Source organism: Cryptomeria japonica, chromosome 6 (assembly GCF_030272615.1).
Source record: "Cryptomeria japonica chromosome 6, Sugi_1.0, whole genome shotgun sequence".
Taxonomy (NCBI): Eukaryota; Viridiplantae; Streptophyta; class Pinopsida; order Cupressales; family Cupressaceae; genus Cryptomeria; species Cryptomeria japonica.
In genome coordinates, this window is record NC_081410.1 from 482,180,742 (window position 1) to 482,201,815 (window position 21,074).

Sequence of the window (21,074 nt, forward strand, 5' to 3'; positions counted from 1 at the left end):
TTTATTCAAGTTGCACCACTGTATTGGGTATTTGGGTGCATAGTTTGAAGACTCGTGGATTTGCCACGGACTCGCGAGTCCATGGGAGCCACGAGTCGACTCGCCAAGGACTCGCGAGGCGAGTCCATTTGAAAGACTCGCGAGTCTTTTGCAAGGACTCGCGTGAGTCTTTTGCACGGACTCGCGTGAGTCTTTCAGATGGACTCGTGCGACCCAGAAAAAAATGTCATGCAAGCTTTAAAAGTGAGTTTTATTTTATTTTAAGGGGCACTGCCCCTTGACCCCGCAAGGGGCGATGCCCCTTGACCCCAACTTGGGGGCGCTGCCCCCAAACCCTTATCGAAAAATATAGGGGGAAATTGCGCTGATGGAAGTAGGGAAAATTTAACCTCCGAGTCTGGTTAGGCTCCATATAACAAAATAATTAGCATTGAAGAAATCTTGGTATTATACATTTTAGAGTTGAAAGTTTGAAACTATGAGTATGAATGATGAAATTTCAAATATTGCGCGTTTGTAGATCATATGACATGTGTAATGTTTCAATTATGGCTCTTATGTTCTCTAAATGCATTAATTTCTTTATGTTTTTTTGTAAAACTACGGTTTTTTTTTTGCCGAGTCCTTGCCAAGTCTTTCACGAGTCCGAGTCCGAGTCCAAATTTTTGGTTTGCCGAGTCCATGGCAAGTCCGAGTTTTAAAACTTTGTTTGGGTGAATGATTCATGATATGAAAACCTTTCAATTCCCTTGGAGGATTGCATCAATTTTGTGTAGTTTTTGGCAACATGGCAAAACAAAGCTCGGTTTAAGGAATGTGTCCATCCTAGCATGATCCAATGCTATTATTGATCTTAGGAGTAGATTAGATTTCTCTAAGCCCTCAATCTTTTAATCTTTTTTTTTTTTTTTTTTTTTTCCAAAATCAAGTAAATTTCCAAGTTCCAACAGCATTCAAGCAAAATTTCAATTAAAACGTAAGTCCCCCTTGTGATTCTAGCAATATCACATCAAACCATTGAGCTTATCCACATGTCAAGACCTAACATTTGGAACCTTGGAGTCACCTCGCATGATCACATAGCTTAGCATTTGAAGAGATTTTGTTCAAGAGAGGATAAGATACTTTGGTATTTTATTTTGTGTATGAAGTGCATAAAAAACACATCAACGCATATCCAATGAAATACAATTTTCATCTTTGAAGTCCAACTTAGACTGTTTTGCCTTTGGCACATGAACAAATGCCTCATAGCCAAACACTCTGAAGTCCTACAATAAGCTTCTTACCTATCATCATTTCATATGCATCTTCTTTTAAGTGTAGAAATAGGAGACATGTTTTTAAAATAATTGTTATTTTAGCTTCAGTCCAAATCCCCTATACTAGATCAACATTTCTCAATATGCTTCTAGCTCAATCCAACAAAGTTCTATTTAACCTATACTCCATTTTGTTTCAGCGTGTAGGGTGTTATCCTTTGCCTAACAATACAAGTGTTCTTAGGAATTCCCTCAAACTCCTTAGAACAAAACTACCCCCGCATTATCTAACCTCAAGGCTTTGACCTTCTTACCCGAACACATCTCATATGATGTCTTCTCCACATAGACAAACACTCTTTATTGTGTTACAATAGGCTTCTTACCTTTCCACATCTCATATGGTGTCTCATCCTCAAGCTTAGATGTAGGAGACCCGTTTTTCCAATAACAGTAGTAGTAACCACCTAAATGCAAAACTCCTACGTAGACTAGTATTGCTCAACAAGCTTCTAGCTTGATGTAACAAGGTTCTATTTAATCCTTTAGCCATTCCATTCTCTTGTAGTGTGTAAGGTGTTGTACTTTGCCTAACAATACTAGTGTGTTTGCAAATTGCTGGTATAACTAATTATTCATCTTGGATATTATTACACCTTACTTAAGTTTATTTAGGTACATGTATATCATAGTAGTTTGGGTATGAGACACTTGGGTGTTTGTGCCACATTGGGATAGTGTGTTGTAAGAGATTTCCACCTTTTATGGTGTGATCTTGTTATTACTTTATCATATCCACTTATTGTGGGATGATAATTCCACTTTCGGTGGGTGATCCACCTCATGTGAAATATTTTATTGTTTCTCGTACCTACCACACCTATTTCCTACCTACCCTTGTTTCTCATTGAGCCACATGTCATGATTGTGTGCTCTCTTTTCTCTTAGCCTTGCCTTTATAAGTAGGGTCATCTACATTGTATGTATTGGTTGATGATCCAGTTGATTAATATTTTCATCTTGATAGAATACAGTTTATTCCTATCATCTATTTTGTCTCTCTATTGTACTTTTCATTGAGCTCTTGATCTTGGCAAAATCTCACATGGTATCAGAGCCTAGAGGGCTTCATTGATTTGTCTTTGAGAGGTTTTTTGGAGGCTTCATTTTTCGGATCTGGAGAGGTGCTATTTTTGGGTGCGTCATACATCGATTTGGACATCTTGGTTGAGTCCGGAAGGCTGTTTCCATGAAAATTGAGTATAAACTCGGCCTATTTTGGAGAAAAACAGCTTTGGAGGAAAAATTTAGCCTATAAGGCTATATGGTACGATTTTATTAAAAATATATATATATTTTAAACTTTTTTTGCGAATTTTTTTTTTTTATTATCCGCAGAAAATATTTTTTATTTATCGTGGGGCGTTAAAAAAAAAGGTTTTTTTTTCAAATTGGGGGTGGGGGGGGGGACATTGCCCCACCCCCCAGCCCGATCGTGCCCTGCAGTGCCTTTTTGCAGGGGCCGTACCTTGCGCTGACCGCAGGGCCGCACCGCCTGCGCTTCGGATTTTGTTCCCGGCAACCACCGACTCTCTACCCTCGGCTTTCGGTTCCCCAACCGTCTAGTAACCACTGCCTGTGGCCCACTCCACCGTCTGCTCCTTTCCCTCCGACGAACTTTCTTGGTAGCGGTAACCTCCCCACTGGGCCTTGCCTCTCATCGACGATTTCTGCTCTGTCCGACCACGCTTGCATATCACTTGACACGTGGCAGCCATTTATTTGCCAGCAGAGACACATCAACGCCGAGTTGGCGCCACCTATCTGCCCAGTCAACACGCCAACTCATCAGACCAGTCAGTAGACCGTACGCCCAGTCATCACCACGCGATTGCCACGTCATCAGTACAGAATAATTCACAGTGTGCCACGTGTATAGTCCGTACGGTACAGACACCACGCAGGGAAATGTGAAGTTCTTGTGATGGCCAGACGGACGTCAAATTTAAGCTCGTCATTTGCTGATGTCAGCAGTATTTTGAAATTTTTTAGCCCCCTCTCATTTGTATTTTTGAAATTGCAGTTCAACTTCAAATGGCCCTAACTTGCTCATTTTGGCTACTTTTTTGGTGCAATTTTTTTTGAAATGGGCTAGAATTTCATGCTCTTCGCAATGGTTGAGGAATTTTCTGATTTTGATGGACAGATTTTTCAGAATTTGCAGATTTTCATGACTGTACCTGTCTAATCCCAAATTTTGCAACTTTAGAGGCTTCATTTGGGGTCATATGACCTCCTTTTCAGGTGCCGTTTTTATTGAATGTATATAATTTTTCGTTTACTTTCATAATCTGCCATTAGTTTGCAGTGATTTTGAGTAGAAATTGTACTTTCAGTATTTGGTCATTTTTGGCCTATTTGGTACTTGCATTTTGCGTGGATCTTAGATTATTAGATCACTTGCAGTATTTGTTGAAGTCTCTTTTATTCTTTTTTGAGAAGTTGTAAAATTTAAATCAGAAGTCCACCTTGCTTCATTTTGGTGCTATGGGTTCTCCTAAATTTCCACTTTTAACTCCTCATAATTATGCATCATGGAAGATAAAGGCATGGAGTAAGCTAATGGAAAAAGGACTCATTCATTATGTAAATGGAACCATAACAACACCACCTGATCCTAAGGCTGATCCTAATGCTCAAATTGTAAGTGTACTACAATTAAAAAGGCTTGGGATATTTATGAGAAATTGTATGGTAAAGTTGATGAGTGAACTCACAACATTGGATCCCAAGGATTTTGATACAATCCAAGATTATGTCACAAAAGCAATTGAGCTAATAGCAAAGCTAAAAAATTGTGGGATTGACAAAAAGGATGCTCAATTGGTTTATAACTTGTTGGATAAGCTTCCTTCAGAGTATGCAGCCTTTGTATCTAGCCTTCACACCCATAGGTTAGCTCAAGGTTCCTCATACACTTCTCCCTCATTTGATGCATTCACGGAGATGTTGATACTCGAGCAATCTAAGTTGACCAAGATGGGGATTGTCAAATCTTCAAAGTCACAAGCTTTGGTGGCTAATAAGGGGAATCAAAGCAATCAAGGAATAAACAAGAATCTAAAGCAACCTAAGTCAAAACCACAACAAGATGGAGCACAATACTCCTCTCCACAACAAGGTGACTCACCTAAGAGGAAATCATATAAGGACAATTTTTTTGGTGCATATTGCAAGAAGTTGGGACATGATGACCAACATTGTTATAAGAAGGATATTGAAGAGTTGAAACATCTTCTTGAGAAGAACAAAACAACCTACCTTCTAGGATGTCTACATCGACTTCTTCTTCCAAGGAAAAGGATAAAGGAAAGGATCACTCTTTTGGGACGGATAAAGGAAAGGGACAAGCTCTTTGTGCTACTACAAGTCATGATTCAGGGAGATGGCTTCTAGATTTAGGGGCTTCTCATCATATGGCATCTTCGCAGTCTATGTTTTCTTCATTTGAGCCTTGCACCATGCTCCAGATTTTGATGGGCAATCATACTTACATGGATGTGATTGGGAAAGGATCTATTGCCATTGGGGATAACTCCTTCAATGATGTGTTGTGTGTACCCCATTTGACAAACAATCTTCTTTCCATCTATCAAATTACACATGGGGCAACTAGGAAAATTGTGGAGTTCACACCTGATTCAGTTATCATTAGAGACTTGGCGACTAGAGCTATCATTGCGACTGGGGTGGTTGATCATGCATCTTGGTTGTACTCTTTTTCACATTTTGGTCCTATTGATGAGGTTGATTCTTCCTATGTTGATGATTCAGATTTTGAGGAGAACTTTGGGTACTTGAACTTGGGGATTCTCACATGTGACCCCGTTCTTGAGCCTTGCATTTCATCTCCTCCTCCTGATATCACATCACCTATTGCACCTGATGATGCAGCTAGTGTGACAGTTTTGCCTTCTTGTGATTCAGTGCAGCAGGATATTCCTTGTCTTCCAGCTTCAGTTGATTGGGATGACTACTTGGCAGACATTGCAGGTTTGTTTGTGGAGTCCTTCATTGCAGATATGGGAGACATCATTGATGATATTTATTTTCTCTTTGATGAAGATGATCCTTCTTCGATTGTTGCGAGGGAACACTCTGACCCTCTTGTGCATTCTCTACATGATTATTCTTTCAAGGTTGACATGATTGTGGATACTTTTGTACAACAATTGGAGGAGGTCTCTTTATGTTTAGAGGAGACATGTGAGTCTTTGGATATTGTTCTACATTCATCTCCACTAGATCTTGGAGTGCCTTTTTCAACAACGTGGAGTAGTTCACCACCTTTGGAGGGGGTAACTTTCAACATCGACATGGGGACACTTGAGCAGTTTTCAGAGATTCCATTCATCATGAGCTTTTTTCCTACCTCTTCCCTTCATGATTGGGGAGACTTCATGGATACACCTTTGGTTTTGTTTCTTCCCAAGGGAAGGAACATTGTTCGACGTTCATGGAGTAGTTTCTTAATACATCTTCGAGCTTCTACCATTGGTGCAGATTCTACATTGAGGGGGGGCTACCTAGTCTCTCTTCTTCTTCTTTCATATGGGGGAACTTTTTCCTCACATGGGGTTTTGTTCTTCTCATACTTCTATGAGAGTTCTATGTATATAGTTTTCATCTCTCTTTTGGGGGAGGGTTTTTTCCCATTGGGTTTTTCTCTCTTTCCCCGCTTTGTGAGAGATTTCATTGCATTGGTTTGCATGCATTTGCATTTGTACATGGGTACCTAACATGGCCTCGTAGCCGGGACCCATCTTGCATTGCTTAGTTGCATTGCAGACTTAAGTGCATTCCCCTAAGTTGCACTTAAGGGGGGGTGTTGGTGTAATTAATTATTCATCTTGGATATTATTACACCTTACTTAAGTTTACTTAGGAAATGCATTTCATAGTAGTTTGGGTATGAGACACTTGGGTGTTTGTGCCACATTGGGATAGTGTGTTGTAAGAGATTTCCAGCTTTTATGGTGTGATCTTGTTATTACTTTATCATATTCACTTATTGTGGGATGATAATTCCATCTTCAGTGGGTGATCCACCTCATGTGGAATATTTTATTGTTTCTCTGACCTACCACACCTATTTCCTACCTACCCTTGTTTCTCATTGAGCCACATGTCATGATTGCGTGCTCTGTTTTCTCTTAGCCTTGCCTTTATAAGCAGGCTCATCTACATTGTATGTATTGGTTGATGATCCAGTTGATCAGTATTTTCATCTTGATAGAATACAGTTTATTCCTATCATCTATTTTGTCTCTCTATTGTACTTTTCATTGAGCTCTTGATCTTGGCAAAATCTCACACAAATTACTTCAAACTCTTTATGACGAAACTCCTCAAATTATTTGGCGTTACCACTTTGATCTTTTTACCTCTACAATTTTCTACAGTTGCTTGAAATTGCTTAAACTTGTGGAACACCTTAGGCCTTTTTCCTAAGAAAATACACCCTAACATTTCCAGAATAATCATTAGTGAGAGAGACACATTACTGCGACTTACCAATTGAGTGTACATCTATTGAACCAAAGACGTGACTGTGAATCACTTCCAATCTTTGCTTTTCTCTAGCACTCCTTGAAGCAAATTGTATCCTATTTAGCTTTCCAAACACACACTATCGAAAAAATTCAAACCCAACAAAACAATTTAAAAACAATTTGAAAGACCTACCATATTCTTTTTTTCTGATATCAGGGAGAATTAACAGACCAACAACCAATCCCCAATGATTTCAAGGGTTTACTCTAGAAATGGGCTAGCTACTTTAATTCCTCAACTGTGACCCGAGTTGTATCATGCTATGCACAAATAAAAAATATAACCATTGTCCATGTCTTTCAATGAATCAGCTGTTCTGTTTATGCCTGAGGTTTAAACCTTCAACTATTGTCTTACTTACCAAGGTTTTCAGGTTTTTTTTCAGCTATGTCCTAATGGATGATGCCACAAGAACCTAGATTCAAGTTGAGTTACATTGATTGAGATACACAATATCGATTCTTCCGGTTCAAAGAGTTCCATGCCTCAAATATTTAGCTAGAGCCAAATTGTCTTTAGCCAACCTGCACCCTTTTTCAGTAAATGTAACATACACATCAGAGGCAATCATCTTAGAGCCAAAAATCAAATCTCTAGTCAAAATTTGTATATATAGAACATTAGGGAGTGTCTTCATTTATCCATCCATGAAAGATAGTTTCATGTTTCCTTGATCAACTGTTTGAAGAGATGTTCTCACCAAGGAACATTGTCCTCCACACTCCATGTAATAAGATTACTACTCCCTATGAAAAGTCATGGGCTATGATGCATTTGAGTCAATCAACTAAGAATCATCATCACCGATACCATTAGCAGATACAAAAGCATCACTAGCATCCTTCCAAATTTCGTATGCAGGACATGGGATAAGAAATCATTTTTGGCATATGGTTGTAGTTGTGGAGAGGGGATAAGACTTAGATATCAGTTGAGAGAGTTGAGCAGTACGATTGTTTACATACCAAACATTGAAGAGTTATGGTATTGTGAGTGAGGGGGGACCTCAAAGGAGGCAAGAGAGAGGGCAGAGAAGAAATAATGGGAGTTAAAATTAAAGTATATGATCAGCAAGGGGGAATTGACTATAGATACGTAGGTCCTGAATGTAGGGAATCAGTTATCTGCTAGCAAGGACATAGTCAACCACATTGTAAGTAAAGGTGTCTCAGACTTGCATTTTGGTCTTAAAGAACAATTTTTGGGCTATAGAACAGAAAAATGCAATTTTTAGGGATCTAGAGGTTGATACTTGCCTTAAAAAAATGTCAAAATGAGCCTTAACTGAAGCAAGTGGGTTATGGCAGCATGGATTTCTTAGAGATCTTCAATTTAAAAAGGAAATGACTACAGTTGGCTTTTTGGATAAAAATCTTTGGCCTCCAAAAGTTGGGCCTGTCACATCAGAAATGTAAGAGCATCTATGATGCATAAGAGAATTGTAAGAGCAGGTTACACTTGTTGACGAGCATATGATGCATGTTATGACACATCATATGACATCTTTGAACAAAGATAATGGAGCCAAAAGGGAGTGCCCAAGATGGCAAGTGGATTATGATGAGCTTATGATAGATGCAAGGAATATTCTATTTTTAGCTTGTGGACACATCTTAGGATTTGGCCATTGGATTTTGACTAGAAATTTGGGTGCCACATTTTGGGTATTTTAGCAGTTGATTTTCTAATTATAATTTGATGGTTTCATGTCTTTTTTCTTTGTGGTTGAGATGGAGGCTATAGGGTGAGTTTTGTAGGTGTTATATTCCCAAAATTGCTCTAGATCTCTTGCCGATGATACTCATGTAAAGATTTAGCCTGTGCAAGTGTATTGTAACCATTTGAGTATTGAATAATACTTTGAGTTGCTTTGGAGTGTGGGGTTTTCTCCTGAAAAGGCTTTGCCCATGTAAATTATTGTGTTCTGGTATATTGATTTTGTGTTTATTTCCTTATAACTTATTTCTCATTTGTTAGTGTAGGAAGCATACGCCACATCTTTGCTTCCTTTTACACACTTGCACCCTGCCACATGGAAAGCTAGTGAACTTACTAGAATCTAAAACATAGGTGAACCTGCTCAGAATTAGAACACCCATGACTCGTATGCCCGGGGAAAATGGTTCCATTAGGCTGAGACTATGATCTTCCCATTGATTGAGGTTCTTTGCAACTTGAATTTAACTAAACAAGGCTAATGTAATCCTTGATCAGAGCTTGAATAGGTACTTGGCGAGTGCTAGTGTAGAAACTACAATCACACATAAGTATGAGCCATGGTGATGTGTTTCACTTGTACTGGTATAAGTAATGTTCTATTTACCATTTACATTTGCTTTCCTTAGAAGCAAGGCTCTTTCTTTTCAGGTATGTCCTCTCCTCCTCCTGCACATCCCTTCTCCACCCAAACATTGCATCCCCATTCCTTGTGACATCCTTGGGACATGGGGACAGCAGGTAACTTGATCCGCTCCCTGAGAATTTTGGCGGCGTCTCCCCAAAATACACCTATGGGAAACCCTTTGTGGGTTTAAAAGAAAACAACAAAAAATTCTTTTAGTAAAAATTTCAATTTCTGAAAATCTTAATTATTATTATTATTTTTATCAATGCTTCTCCAAGCTTTCAAGACAGGTGGATGCAGGGATTTGGTTGTGGGGATGATAACAATGTTCCCAAATTTTTGGGATGGGTTCTAAAATAATTTTAATAAACTAAGAACAGTTAGAAAGTTAAATAGTAAAGATGTTGGTTGAAAATTTTGTACACTTGGGGAAATATACAAAATTGTGGTTTCAACCACAACACACGAGTAAAAACTCTCCTAATTAAGGGAAGGCTCCCCCTATCTAACTACAACTTGGAAAATAAAATGGGATGGGACAGCAATCTTTCTTCTTTTTCAAGACAGACAATGTCCTTTTCTCTTCACAGAAAAGGATAGCGATTGAATAACAGCAGTAACTACTTTCAAGTGAAATAAGAGAAAGGAAATGAAGTTTCCTGAAAGCGCAAAAACTTCCGTCACTTCCTTCGGGACGGGACAACAATATCAAGCTCAAAGACTTGACTATTGGAAGTCCTATCTATCCTTTGCTATACTAAATTTTATAACGAATAAAAGATAACAGCTCAAAGACTAGAATAATCTATTCTTTCAACACAAAGACAAGAACTAATGCAAGCTCAAAGACTTGCTGCTATTTCTTATCAAACAATAATTTTTCCTCAAGAATAGACGCAAGCTCAAAGACTTGCTGCTCCTAGAGATTTTCCTATTTTAATTAATCTTCTCTACTTGCAGGTCAAAGACTTCAAATTAGATTAGACTAAGCTCCTTTAGAAACACTTTGCATGGAAGAAATAAAAAGATTCAAACTCAAACATGTAGCTCAAAGACTCAAAACTTGAGTAACCCTTCTTTATTATTCTTCAAAACTTTCAATTCACATACATAAGCTCAAAGACTTCTTGCTGTAAATTTGGCAGAGTTTTTGTTTGCTTTCCAAAAGATGATAATTACAATGGACTCCTCAAGTATTTATAGAAGAGGAGCTTTGAGAAAAAGGTGGGAGGATCCTAACTAACTTGAGAGATTCTCTCAACCACCAAGACTCATTCAATAAATAACTGAGACTTCATTAACTAACTAAGAGTTATTCCAACTATAGTCCTAATCGGACACAACTTGTAGTTGCCTTACATGTAATTACAAAAGTGCAAGTAATGCGTAACTTGCATTTTACAAAAATTACTTTTACATGTAACTTGTCAAAACAAAATTACAACTAAAGATTACAAAAGAGGGAAAATTCAACTAAGTGTTGAAAAACACTTAAGTTGCATTTTGTGAAGACATGAATCCTTGAAATTTCCGGATGCTTGCTTGTAGTTCCTCGGGATTCGGTTCATGGGTGTTCTTAGCAACAACCATAGTCTTCACAATAGTGTCGTGACAGCGGAGGAGCGCGGAATTGTCTTTATCTAGGATAGATTGGATCTCATGCAAAAAGGCTTGGTGTTTCATCAATGCTTGAATTGAAGCTGCCGAGAATTGTTCGCTCCTCCATTCATTATGAATCCTCATCTGTAAATCAGCAAGAACCTCTTCTTCTGGAATCAGCTCTCCATCCTGACTTACTACATTGCAAGAGGCCTTTTCACAATGTGAGACAATACCTTGATAAACTTCATCCCGGAATCTCCTTGCATCACTGATCTCCTCAATGAGGGATTTAAGAACAAGGGTCTTGTTTTCCATGAGTTATTCAAATTCCAAGTACATGACCCTGGAAGAGATGATGGCGTGCTCCTGCAAAATACTCAGCTATTGTTGGGGTATGGTACGCCAGATTGCCAGACTTTTCTCAACACTTTTCAGATTCTTTTTGAAAGTGTTAGAAGTCTGATCCAGTTTCTCCTCAATGGTTATCAACTTAGACATTATTTGAAAAATGTCTTTTACCACTTGTACACATTGATCATGAAGCTGATCAACCCAGGAATCGAGTGCTTGTACTTTCTGAGCAGCCCTTTCCACTCCACGAATTGATTCTTGGGAACCAGAAGAACCTATGGAGTTACTCCCTTCAGCAGCAGGTTTTGTGATTTTATGAATGGCTGCCATAAGCTGTCGGTTTTCCTCTTCTAGCTTGTCTTTCTTTGCAAGAAGATCGTCACACCTTTGCACCAGTGAAGCAACAGAAAACTGAGCATCATGTTTAATGACCTCATGTGTTTGCTTGCCCAATTGTACCCTTGTAACCTTATAATCAGCAGCTGACATTTCATCAAGTGGCTTATCTGCAATAGGTTCCACAATTTCAGCTATTTTCATCTTGTTACTATCAACAGTTACCCTAGAGATAGTCTTGGCCTTCTTAGCAACTTTGGATCTGGATTGTTTGAGTTGCTGGTAGTCAAAGGCATCAGGTGAAATCTCTTGCTTCTTCCTTTTCGGGGTGAAAGAACTAAGCCATGGAGGCAAAGTCATCAACTCACTTCCAGTAGCAGCCAAAGGCGAAGGAGAAGCAGTTTCTGTTTGAATTACCGTGGTCACCCTGGGAGGAATATCTGTTTGGACAGCGACCACGGTTTGCTCGGTTACCAATATGAAGATTGCCTCATGAATTCTTCAAAACCAGAAGTGGAAGTATCAATTTCTGATAACTGAATGCAAGTGGGATTACCTTCAGGAACTTTCAACACACTTTCTTGTTGTCGATCAGGAGAAGGCTCGTATGCTGAAATGGGAACTGCATTCTAAGGAGACTCATCTACGAGCAAATCAGGAGGAGAAAGAGGCATCTCAATGGAAACTGGAGGAATGACCTCGTGAGTCGAGTCTGAAACTGGAGACTTAGGTGCATCGTCAGATTGCTGCCCCTCTTCTGGATTATCCAGATCGATCACCCGAACATGGAACCGTGATTTCTCCTTCCCACGAATAGGCGTCTCCTCAGGAGGAAGCACTACTGCACGACTGACTCGTAACTTGATCCTTGTGCCCGAAGATGAAGCACCCTCCTTGTTATCAATCTGAATCTCAGACTTTCGTCCAAGAGGCCCCGTAGAATCATCTTCTTTACCAACCTTGATTTTGATAAGTCTAACAGCATTACTTTTCAACCATGCGTTAGTGTTGGCCAAGATAGGCTGAAATCTGTCAAGGATGGAGACGCACTCCTTGTGTGACCATTGGATCAAAGGAAGTGGAGCTTCCTCAACCCTTCGTGAAGTGTATTCAGGATCAAGTATATGCCCGTCATCGATCATCCCTTGTGGGATATCTGCCAAGTTCAAGTCAACAATTTGCTCAACAGTGAGCCTGCAGTAATCCATCTTTAGAACTTTGGCTTCTGTGCGGAGATCTACCCAGATGTCTTCAATGCGATGAACATGCACAAAGGATTTCTTGATCTTCTCCTTCATACCTCTATAATCAAAATCAGCTCTAGGTTTGAACCTCTTAAGCTTGATTTCCTGCAATTCAGCCTCCATGGCCTTAGCCTTCACAGATGTGACAAGGGAGTCTCGACCAATTTTCAATGGGTTTGTGGTAGAGATCTCCATTCCAACCTTGTGTCTAGCAGACTGAAAAGTATGAACAACCATGATTTGTCTTCCCAACTCCATAAGAATTATCTTATCGGTTGGGTATCTTGGAAGCATGTATGGCTGACCATCATAGCATCCAATCCTCATATAGGTGAAGGTAGGAAATTGCAAGAACAAACACCCATACTCAGACACTTTGACCCATGCCTCATCTGATACTCTTTTGTTCCTGAGATCCATGTCAATCTGACACATGAAATATCCGAAGAATGCATCTTGGACTCTTCTGAAATGCAGTCTGCTGGGTTTCAATGGCAACTGGTCATAATATTCCCAAACTGGTATAAGCGAGCGATCACTTTTGGTAGAAAGACCTGGAAAGTGTCTAAGTGACGCTGTTAAATATACCAAATAAGAATTCATGAAGAAGGTCATAGTGGTAGGAACTGCTGCAAGTTGTTCGCACAAGGCATCGCTGACGATTTCACCCCATGAAATGTGATGTGACTGCCGTATGAACATAATGAATTGATACATCCATGGCTCAAAGACATTGGAGTGCTCAAGGCCCATCATCCTGCTGAGAAGAGTGATGGTGTCTCCTATCTCCCATTTGAAATCACTACGGTACAACTTTGCCCATCTTGAGAAGGAAGGACATGGCTCTTGGATCCACCTATTGATGTGTCGCTTGCAATCTTTTTCCCTTTTCACATAATACTCTGCTGCGCTTTCTTTGGTGATTTCCATATAAATAGGTGCAGGAGGTATTCTAAAAACCTTTTCGATTGTATCCGCATCAAGGCGAATTATAGCTTCACCATCATCATTTTTGATGACTCTTAATTCCTTGTCAAAATGATGGGCGCATGCAAGAACGAACTCAGGTTCTAGGGCAGCCACTGGGAAAGAAGATGCATGATGAATATGGCTGTCCAACAGCCGCTGCAAGTTGTTATCCTGTGGATCTTCTACCCTATTGATGAATTCTGTCATATCAACGTGCCCTATCTCCGTGTCCCTGATGTGATCCAAAGGAGAAGAAACTTGGGAAGGTGCAACCTCATTCTGGTATTTGTCATATTTGTATTTCATTTTCTTTGGAGTTGGAGATGCCGGCAAATCTGACATTGATTGTGAACCTGGAATGCTGTGATGAAGACTTAAAAGAGTTAAGGCAACATCATAGTCAGCTGCAAATATCATTCTTCCTTCTTCAAATGGGTAAAACTTTGATTTCTGAATTTCACGGTTTTGAGAGAGAAAGAGGGAAAATATGTAGAAATGGGAAAATCTTGACTTTGATCAATTTCGGATCTTGGGAGAATTTTCGCAAGTATACAAGTTGGAAAGGACATACATGCAATCGGGGTTTTAAAACCCGAATACAAGTACACTTGTAAATTCGAAAATGGAGAAATGGGCGAAAGAAGAGATTTTGACTTGCGGCAAATGATGGAAATGGAAAGTACGAATATGGGGAACATGAATGGATAGAAATGAGAAAATCCGGGAAAGTCATTTTCATGAAAGTGGGAAGAACTCTTCAACATATAATCCGGTTTTTAAAACCCGAATTTGCAAGGGAGGGGTATTTCACACTTTTCAACTTGGAATTTTAACCCAAAATGATTAAATTCCTTAACCGTAGGGGAAGAACAAGAATTTCCAGCGAACTTGTAATCGAGATTAAAAATCCCGAATACAAGTAAAGAGGGAATTTTGGGAAGAACAATGCAATTCAACAATTGCATACCAAGGGGAAGATTTCTTTCACAAAAACCAATTTTTTTTGGGGGAAGAACACATGCCAAAAATACAATTAAGAACGAAAAATAAAGAAAACAAAAAAATAATAAAATGAAGGAAAGAAAGGAAAGAAAACATACCTTTCTTAAAAATGCAAATGCTTCTCCAATAATGCAACAATTCTTGGAATGAAGAAGCAGAACCGGTAAAAATGAGCAATCCGGAAATTCAAACCCTTATCCCGTTTTTTGCAAAAATGCCTCAAACTGATAAATGTAGCAGCAATCTCAAACTTGGAGGACCAAAATGCCAATGAGAGAGTGCATCCAAGTTTATTAGAGCAAAACGCCTAAGGAGGAAGAAGAAGCAATGATGCCAAATGTTGAAAACGTTGCCAAAGGGAATTACGTGAAAAACGTGGCCACCATTATAAACTCCAATGGCATCATTAAATGGCTCGAAAATCCTCCCACCCTCCACGCCTAGGTAGGAAAAGGCAAAACGATTTAGGAGAGTGGAGTAAAAACGCCCAAAAAGTGGATTAAAAGAACCACGTTTTGCTGATTTGGCACCAAAAACCAGCAACAATAAACTCTAAATGGCGAAAAATGTGTTTGTGAAAGCATGAGAATAGGATAGAATCCTAAACGCCTTGCATCTCCAGCAAATCTCCCCAAAAAATCGCTTTGACATCTTCAACAATTCCATTTTCCATGCAAATCGGGTTTTAGAAGACAAATGACAAGTTCGAATTGCCCAAAATGAAGCAAATCGGGTTTTAGAGAGAAAATAACAAGTTTTATTTTCACTTTTTCCACTTACATGCCAAAATCGGGTTTTTTAAGACAAATGGCAAGTTTAAAAATTCACTTTTTCACTTACCAAGCCAAAATCGGGATTTTTTGGACAAATGACAAGTTTAAAAATTGTCAAAAATGCACTTGCAAGGCAAAATCAGGTTTTTTGGAGCAAACTGCAAGTTTAAAATACTTGTAAAAGGGAAATAAAATCCCTACAACAAGTTAGAAACACTTGCACATATGTAATGGAGATTTAAAATCCCTATTACATGTAAAAACCATTAAAGTAGGGGTTTTTTGAACAAATTGCAAGTTTACTTGCAGTTGAGCCAAAAAATCCCTATTTTAACTAAAAATGATCAAAAAACAATAAAAAGATAAAAACATCAAAGGGGAAACTTAAGATAAATTACAAGTAACATATTTGAAATAAAAGTGCACATGTAATTGGTCAAAAATTCCCCTACAAAGACCAAAACAATGAATATCATTAAAACTTGCAGTTTGAAGAAAATTCTCCACCTGCAGTCGGGGTTTTAAAACCCGAAATTGAAGGAAAGGCATAGCAAACAAACCCAGAATTCGACAAAATTCGAAACGTAGTTCGAGAATGGACTGAGGATTAAGCCAGTCCAAGGATTAGTCGAAATTCTGCCTCGGGAAGCATGCCACAGAGTAAAATTTTTCATTTTTTCATAAAAATTTCACCGTAGTGGTCCTTCATTTTTGAAAACAAAAATGAGGACAACAAAAGACAATGTGCTGAATTTACAATGACAATCCTGTCCCTTATAGCTTTTTAGGGGTTTTTTATTTATTTTTCTTTTACGAGTTACCTTAAGTAAAATTTTATGCTGTAAATGCAGCAGATTCAAGTCCTGAAAAAAGGGGACGTCCCCTCCAAGTCACTGAGTCCCCAGAATTTATGATACATCACCCAGACCCCTAGGGATGCATCCCTGTGAAACACTGTTTTCTATTGCTGCTATACTTGAATCGATGAATATTGAATTGTTAAATTTGATGCATTATTTGAATGTCTAAACTTAAATCTAGATGTCGTGTATACCTAAACTCATAAAAAATCGAATTTCCCTATATATTAATATTTATACTGCCATACCCCAAAAAGGGTCTCTTAGACTGCCTTCCTCTGCTGTTCTTGTCCTCGAAATGCTGTGGAACATGGCAATAAATTAATAATTCAATGAACTTCATTATTGATATTTTGCATCTATGAGCACAGGTTCAGACTCAAATCCTTTAATAATACATCTTATGGAAAGTCAAGGAATAGACGATGTCAGTGCCTGGCTCGACCCTTTTTGATAGATACACAGATGAGCTCTGTTCAGAAACATGCTGTGGCTTTGAAATGAGTGTTTTAAATTATACATGTTCAAGAGGTAGTATGAGTAACTTGTCATGCCATCTATTATGTTATTTTGACAAAAATATTTTTCTTTTCTAATGAATAATTGCCTTGTATGGCAATTTACGATAATAAATGCCAATAATTCAAACATCTTTTGTCTGCTGTTATTTCTATATTCATAGCTTCATGGTGAAGCAGTATAATGATGTTTCTAATAAAGAACACCTGCATGGCATTGTTGAATTTTATGTATTGACAATTTTGTGCCATGGTATTTAATTCAGAGGTCCTTGCTGGAACAAAAGGAATCTATTGAAAGACACAGAAAATCCCTGAAGAAGCGACAAACTGGTTAGAACATTTTCCTCTTGTTTTTACAAGCAAATTTTCTGGATTTCTTCTCTTGTGATGCCCACCTATATTCCACATGATCTCTATATCTTTCTGAATTTAAATGTTTGTCAAGGAGTTTATGGAACATACTCGCTTTTATTGTTTTATCTCATTTCATTGGGAGAAATTTGTTGATTTATTATGAGATCTCACACATCTTATGCATGTTTAAAGAATACTAGTATTTTGTTATTGAAAGGGAAGATTATGACATATTGCCTTTAGATTTGTTTAGCGTAAATGCTTCTGGTGAAGAGCCAGGTAGCCTGTTAGATTTAAGCTCTTGAATTTTTCTTTAGGAAGATTGCCTTAAAGATAGCATTTGAAGTTTGCAATATCATCTGTTTTGTGCATAAAAAGTATTTACCTTCTATCTATTATGTTCTTCTGAATATATATGTAGCATTCAATCTTAAGAATGTGCTATTCTCAGCCTCATCTTAGATTTAAGCTCTTGAATGCTTCTTTAGGAAGATTGCCTTAAAGATAGCATTTGAAGTTTGCAATATCATCTGTTTTGTGCATAAAAAGTATTTACCTTCTATCTATTATGTTCTTCTGAATATATATGTAGCATTCAATCTTAAGAATGTGCTATTCTCAGCCTCATCTTTGTTTTCTCCCATCCAGTGGTTGCAGATACAACAGTTATTTGATGCTGTGATCTTTTTGATTTGTTAAAGACTATAGACAGTTTATTTTACTCTTGAAACAAAATATAGTCTCTACCTTGTCCAGTGTGTGATATCATTGAGTATTTTACCTTGAAGTCCTCGGTCCAGTTAAAAGAAATTATTGAATCAAATGTTCTGTTAGTTTTCCTTCTCACTTTCACGTGCATGCTGGAGTGTTTTTTCAGGTATATTATATTTTGGGATCAAAGAAAGTTGAAGAGTTCAGTTTGCGGCACTCTTTAGTTTTTTTCTCCTGTGGTGATAAAATGAATTTCTTGTGCACTTGGCAACTTTATAGACTTTCAGAATAGATTCCTGAACCATTTTTCTTTTCTTTTCTTAATCTCTTTGCTGCAGGCTTTCCGTATAGAGAAAAAGAAGTAAACTGAAAGTTAAAACACATTTATCAATATCTGCTATGCATGTAAATCAGAAAATCAAAGTTACAGTTTACGAGAGTTATTGAGAGGTCATTTTTATGTTGCAATATTGCAAGCACACACCTATTCATTATCATACTCTGCATTCCAATTTTTTATTTCTAAAAATGGATATCCTAACTTGCCTGATTGTTTATGATGTTTTCAATTATGTGATTGCAACCACCAATGAAGACAACACATTACAATCAGTATATAGTATAGACCATTGGGACTACTTTTCATAGATTCTGTTGTAATCATCTTATTTTTTTCTAATAAGTTCCATATTATCTAAGCATTTTTTAAACACACTATTTTTAGACAAGGTTGAAGGGAGTGAAAGTGAACCTGGAACGTCAGAGGAGGAGTTTTTGATTCAGGATGAACTATGTAAGTCCCGTCTTCAGAGCATCAAGCGGGTAAATTACTTACTTGACTCTACTTTCATAAGAATTGCAATTATGTTTATGTTTATGCTTGAGAGTGAGTTTCTTGTTCAGCAACAGTGCTATTTGTATTTTTAATAATATATCTACATGTTGAGGCTGAGAAGACAGTCAAAATGCGTGCAATGGTTTTGTAGCCCAATAATTGGGATTTTAATTCTATTAGTATTATCTATTGTAGTACCGCTCTTGATTTAATAATTCAGTATGTCATCCCGAGGTAGTTGTTTTGAAGGCTAACTAAAAGAAACAGTTTTTAAAAAATGAGACCTTTGCTTAAAATTTAAAGATACTTTTTTGATGGTAATTGTTGCAAGGAAGAGGATGTGGCACTTAGAGAAAGGGACCGGTATGAATTGGAAAAGGGAAGGCATATACGTGAGATAAAGCGTATCAGAGATGAAGATGGTTCTCGTTTTAATCATTTCCCAATTTTGAACCAACGTTATGCACTGTTGAATCTTCTAGGGAAGGGAGGTTTTAGTGAAGTGTACAAGGTACATATCATCATTACTCACATTTATTACAAATAATTGCATTATATGCCCCTGTTTCAAATTATCATTTGGTTTTCCTGTGAAGGATATATTAGATTCTTTTGTTTCAAGGAATAGTTAGCCAAAAAGCATGATAGCAGTCAAATAACTTTGGGCAATTGATTTAAATTCTTAAAATGTATTTCTTCATTTTTCATTGTAATTCATTTTATGCATTTCTTTGGTGGATCCTTGCTTAAGATATGAATGATGAAAGTGCTGATTTGAAATGGGTGGTTCAATCAGGCATATGACTTGGTTGAGTATAGATATGTAGCCTGTAAGCTTCATGGGTTGAATGCACAGTGGAGTGAGGAAAAGAAACAGAGTTATATTCGTCATGCAATTCGGGAATACAACATTCACAAAACTTTAGTTCATCCTCACATTGTGCGACTCTGGGATATATTTGAGATTGATCACAATACATTCTGTACGGTATTGGAGTATTGCAGTGGTATGACACTCTCTTCATTTGTTTGATCTTTATGACTATTGGAATTGTTACTTTGTAATTTTATTCAAAATTTGTGGACTGGTAGTGATAAATAAATTGTAGTATTTTTCATGGAACTTAAGACAATGTCATGGAGCTAGTTTGGTTTCTGCATTTACTTTAGTCCCAAACATATTTGAAGAAAGTAGGAAATCCTTTTGATTAATTGCTCCCGATTACTAGAAATTCCTGTCCTTTACTTGGAATTCTCCTCAATTGCTTATCCCTGAATTGGATTTCTATGCCGAACATTTCTTATGGATTGTAGATGGCATTATCATACAGCATTACTATCACTGACATTTAGTTACATGGCATGGGGACTCCCCTTGGGTAATTGAGGGCGTGGTCCACCAATGTCAAGACTCAAGGGTAACAAGATCTGCAATCTTTACCCTCGGTAGTAGCTTGAGATTGAAGATCATCTTATGCTTAGGTGTCTTATTTACTCTGAGTTCTAGAAGAGATGCCACAGTCTGTACAAAGACTTGAGTGTTCTTTATCCAGCTTCTTTCAGTAACTTTTCTGGCCCCTGTTCTTTGGAAATGGAAGGCCATATTTATCAGGTATGTATCCTTACAAGGGACCTCTTGAGTTAGGTTGATTATTTCATTGTGCCTACTGCAAGAACAGGAGGTGTAAGTGCCCCTTACAATTGGTTCAAGCTAGATGGAGACAAATTGGTGACACATCTTTCCTCTTTGTATGTTACTACCAGAGTGCCCTGGCCTCCTAGTCTTATCATAAGCAGAGTGGGCTTGCTTAATTTGTGCATAGAGGGCATTTCCCTTGCCTGCATCTTGTGTCATGGAAATAGATGCACGTTACTAGTTTTTCTTTGCTACCAGAAGGTTGTCTGCGTTGATTACTAGGAACATCTCTAGGGGAGAAGTTGGTTTCATCCTAGGATATACATTGTGCCCTTTTAAGCCTTGGACACTACACTGTGAGCCCTTTTGTATGGATAGATGTCAATGATGTTAGTTATTATGGTCCAAGCCTTATTCAGACATGTGACACAAGCGGTCTCCTTTCATTGTCTCCTGTATGTCTTCATCAGCTGAATGTCTCTTTGAGGGATCCTTACCTTGCATGTCTATCTATCTACCTGTAGTGTCTTATGGCTTAGGATTTCATGTCCATTTTTAGAAGTTGCTCTGTTAGATTAGAATGGATGTCTCCAGAGCTTTCCCTCCTCTGGTTTGTTTTTGAGGTTCACTGACGCTTCAAGCTAGAACCTATTGCATTTTC

At 38.0% G+C, this 21,074-nt stretch overlaps 1 protein-coding gene across 4 annotated transcripts in view; it reads left to right on the forward strand.

Annotated features, from left to right (window-relative positions):
- The window catches only part of LOC131052781 (serine/threonine-protein kinase TOUSLED), a 167,900-nt gene that overhangs the window by 103,469 nt on the left and 43,357 nt on the right, over positions 1–21,074 (forward strand). For all 4 annotated transcript variants that reach the window (XM_057987403.2, XM_057987402.2, XM_057987401.2 and 1 more), the window contains exons 11-14: positions 17,141–17,207; positions 18,667–18,764; positions 19,109–19,288; positions 19,574–19,784. In XM_057987403.2, coding sequence (XP_057843386.2) covers positions 17,141–17,207; positions 18,667–18,764; positions 19,109–19,288; positions 19,574–19,784 — 556 coding nt within the window. The remainder of the gene's footprint in view (positions 1–17,140; positions 17,208–18,666; positions 18,765–19,108; positions 19,289–19,573; positions 19,785–21,074) is intronic.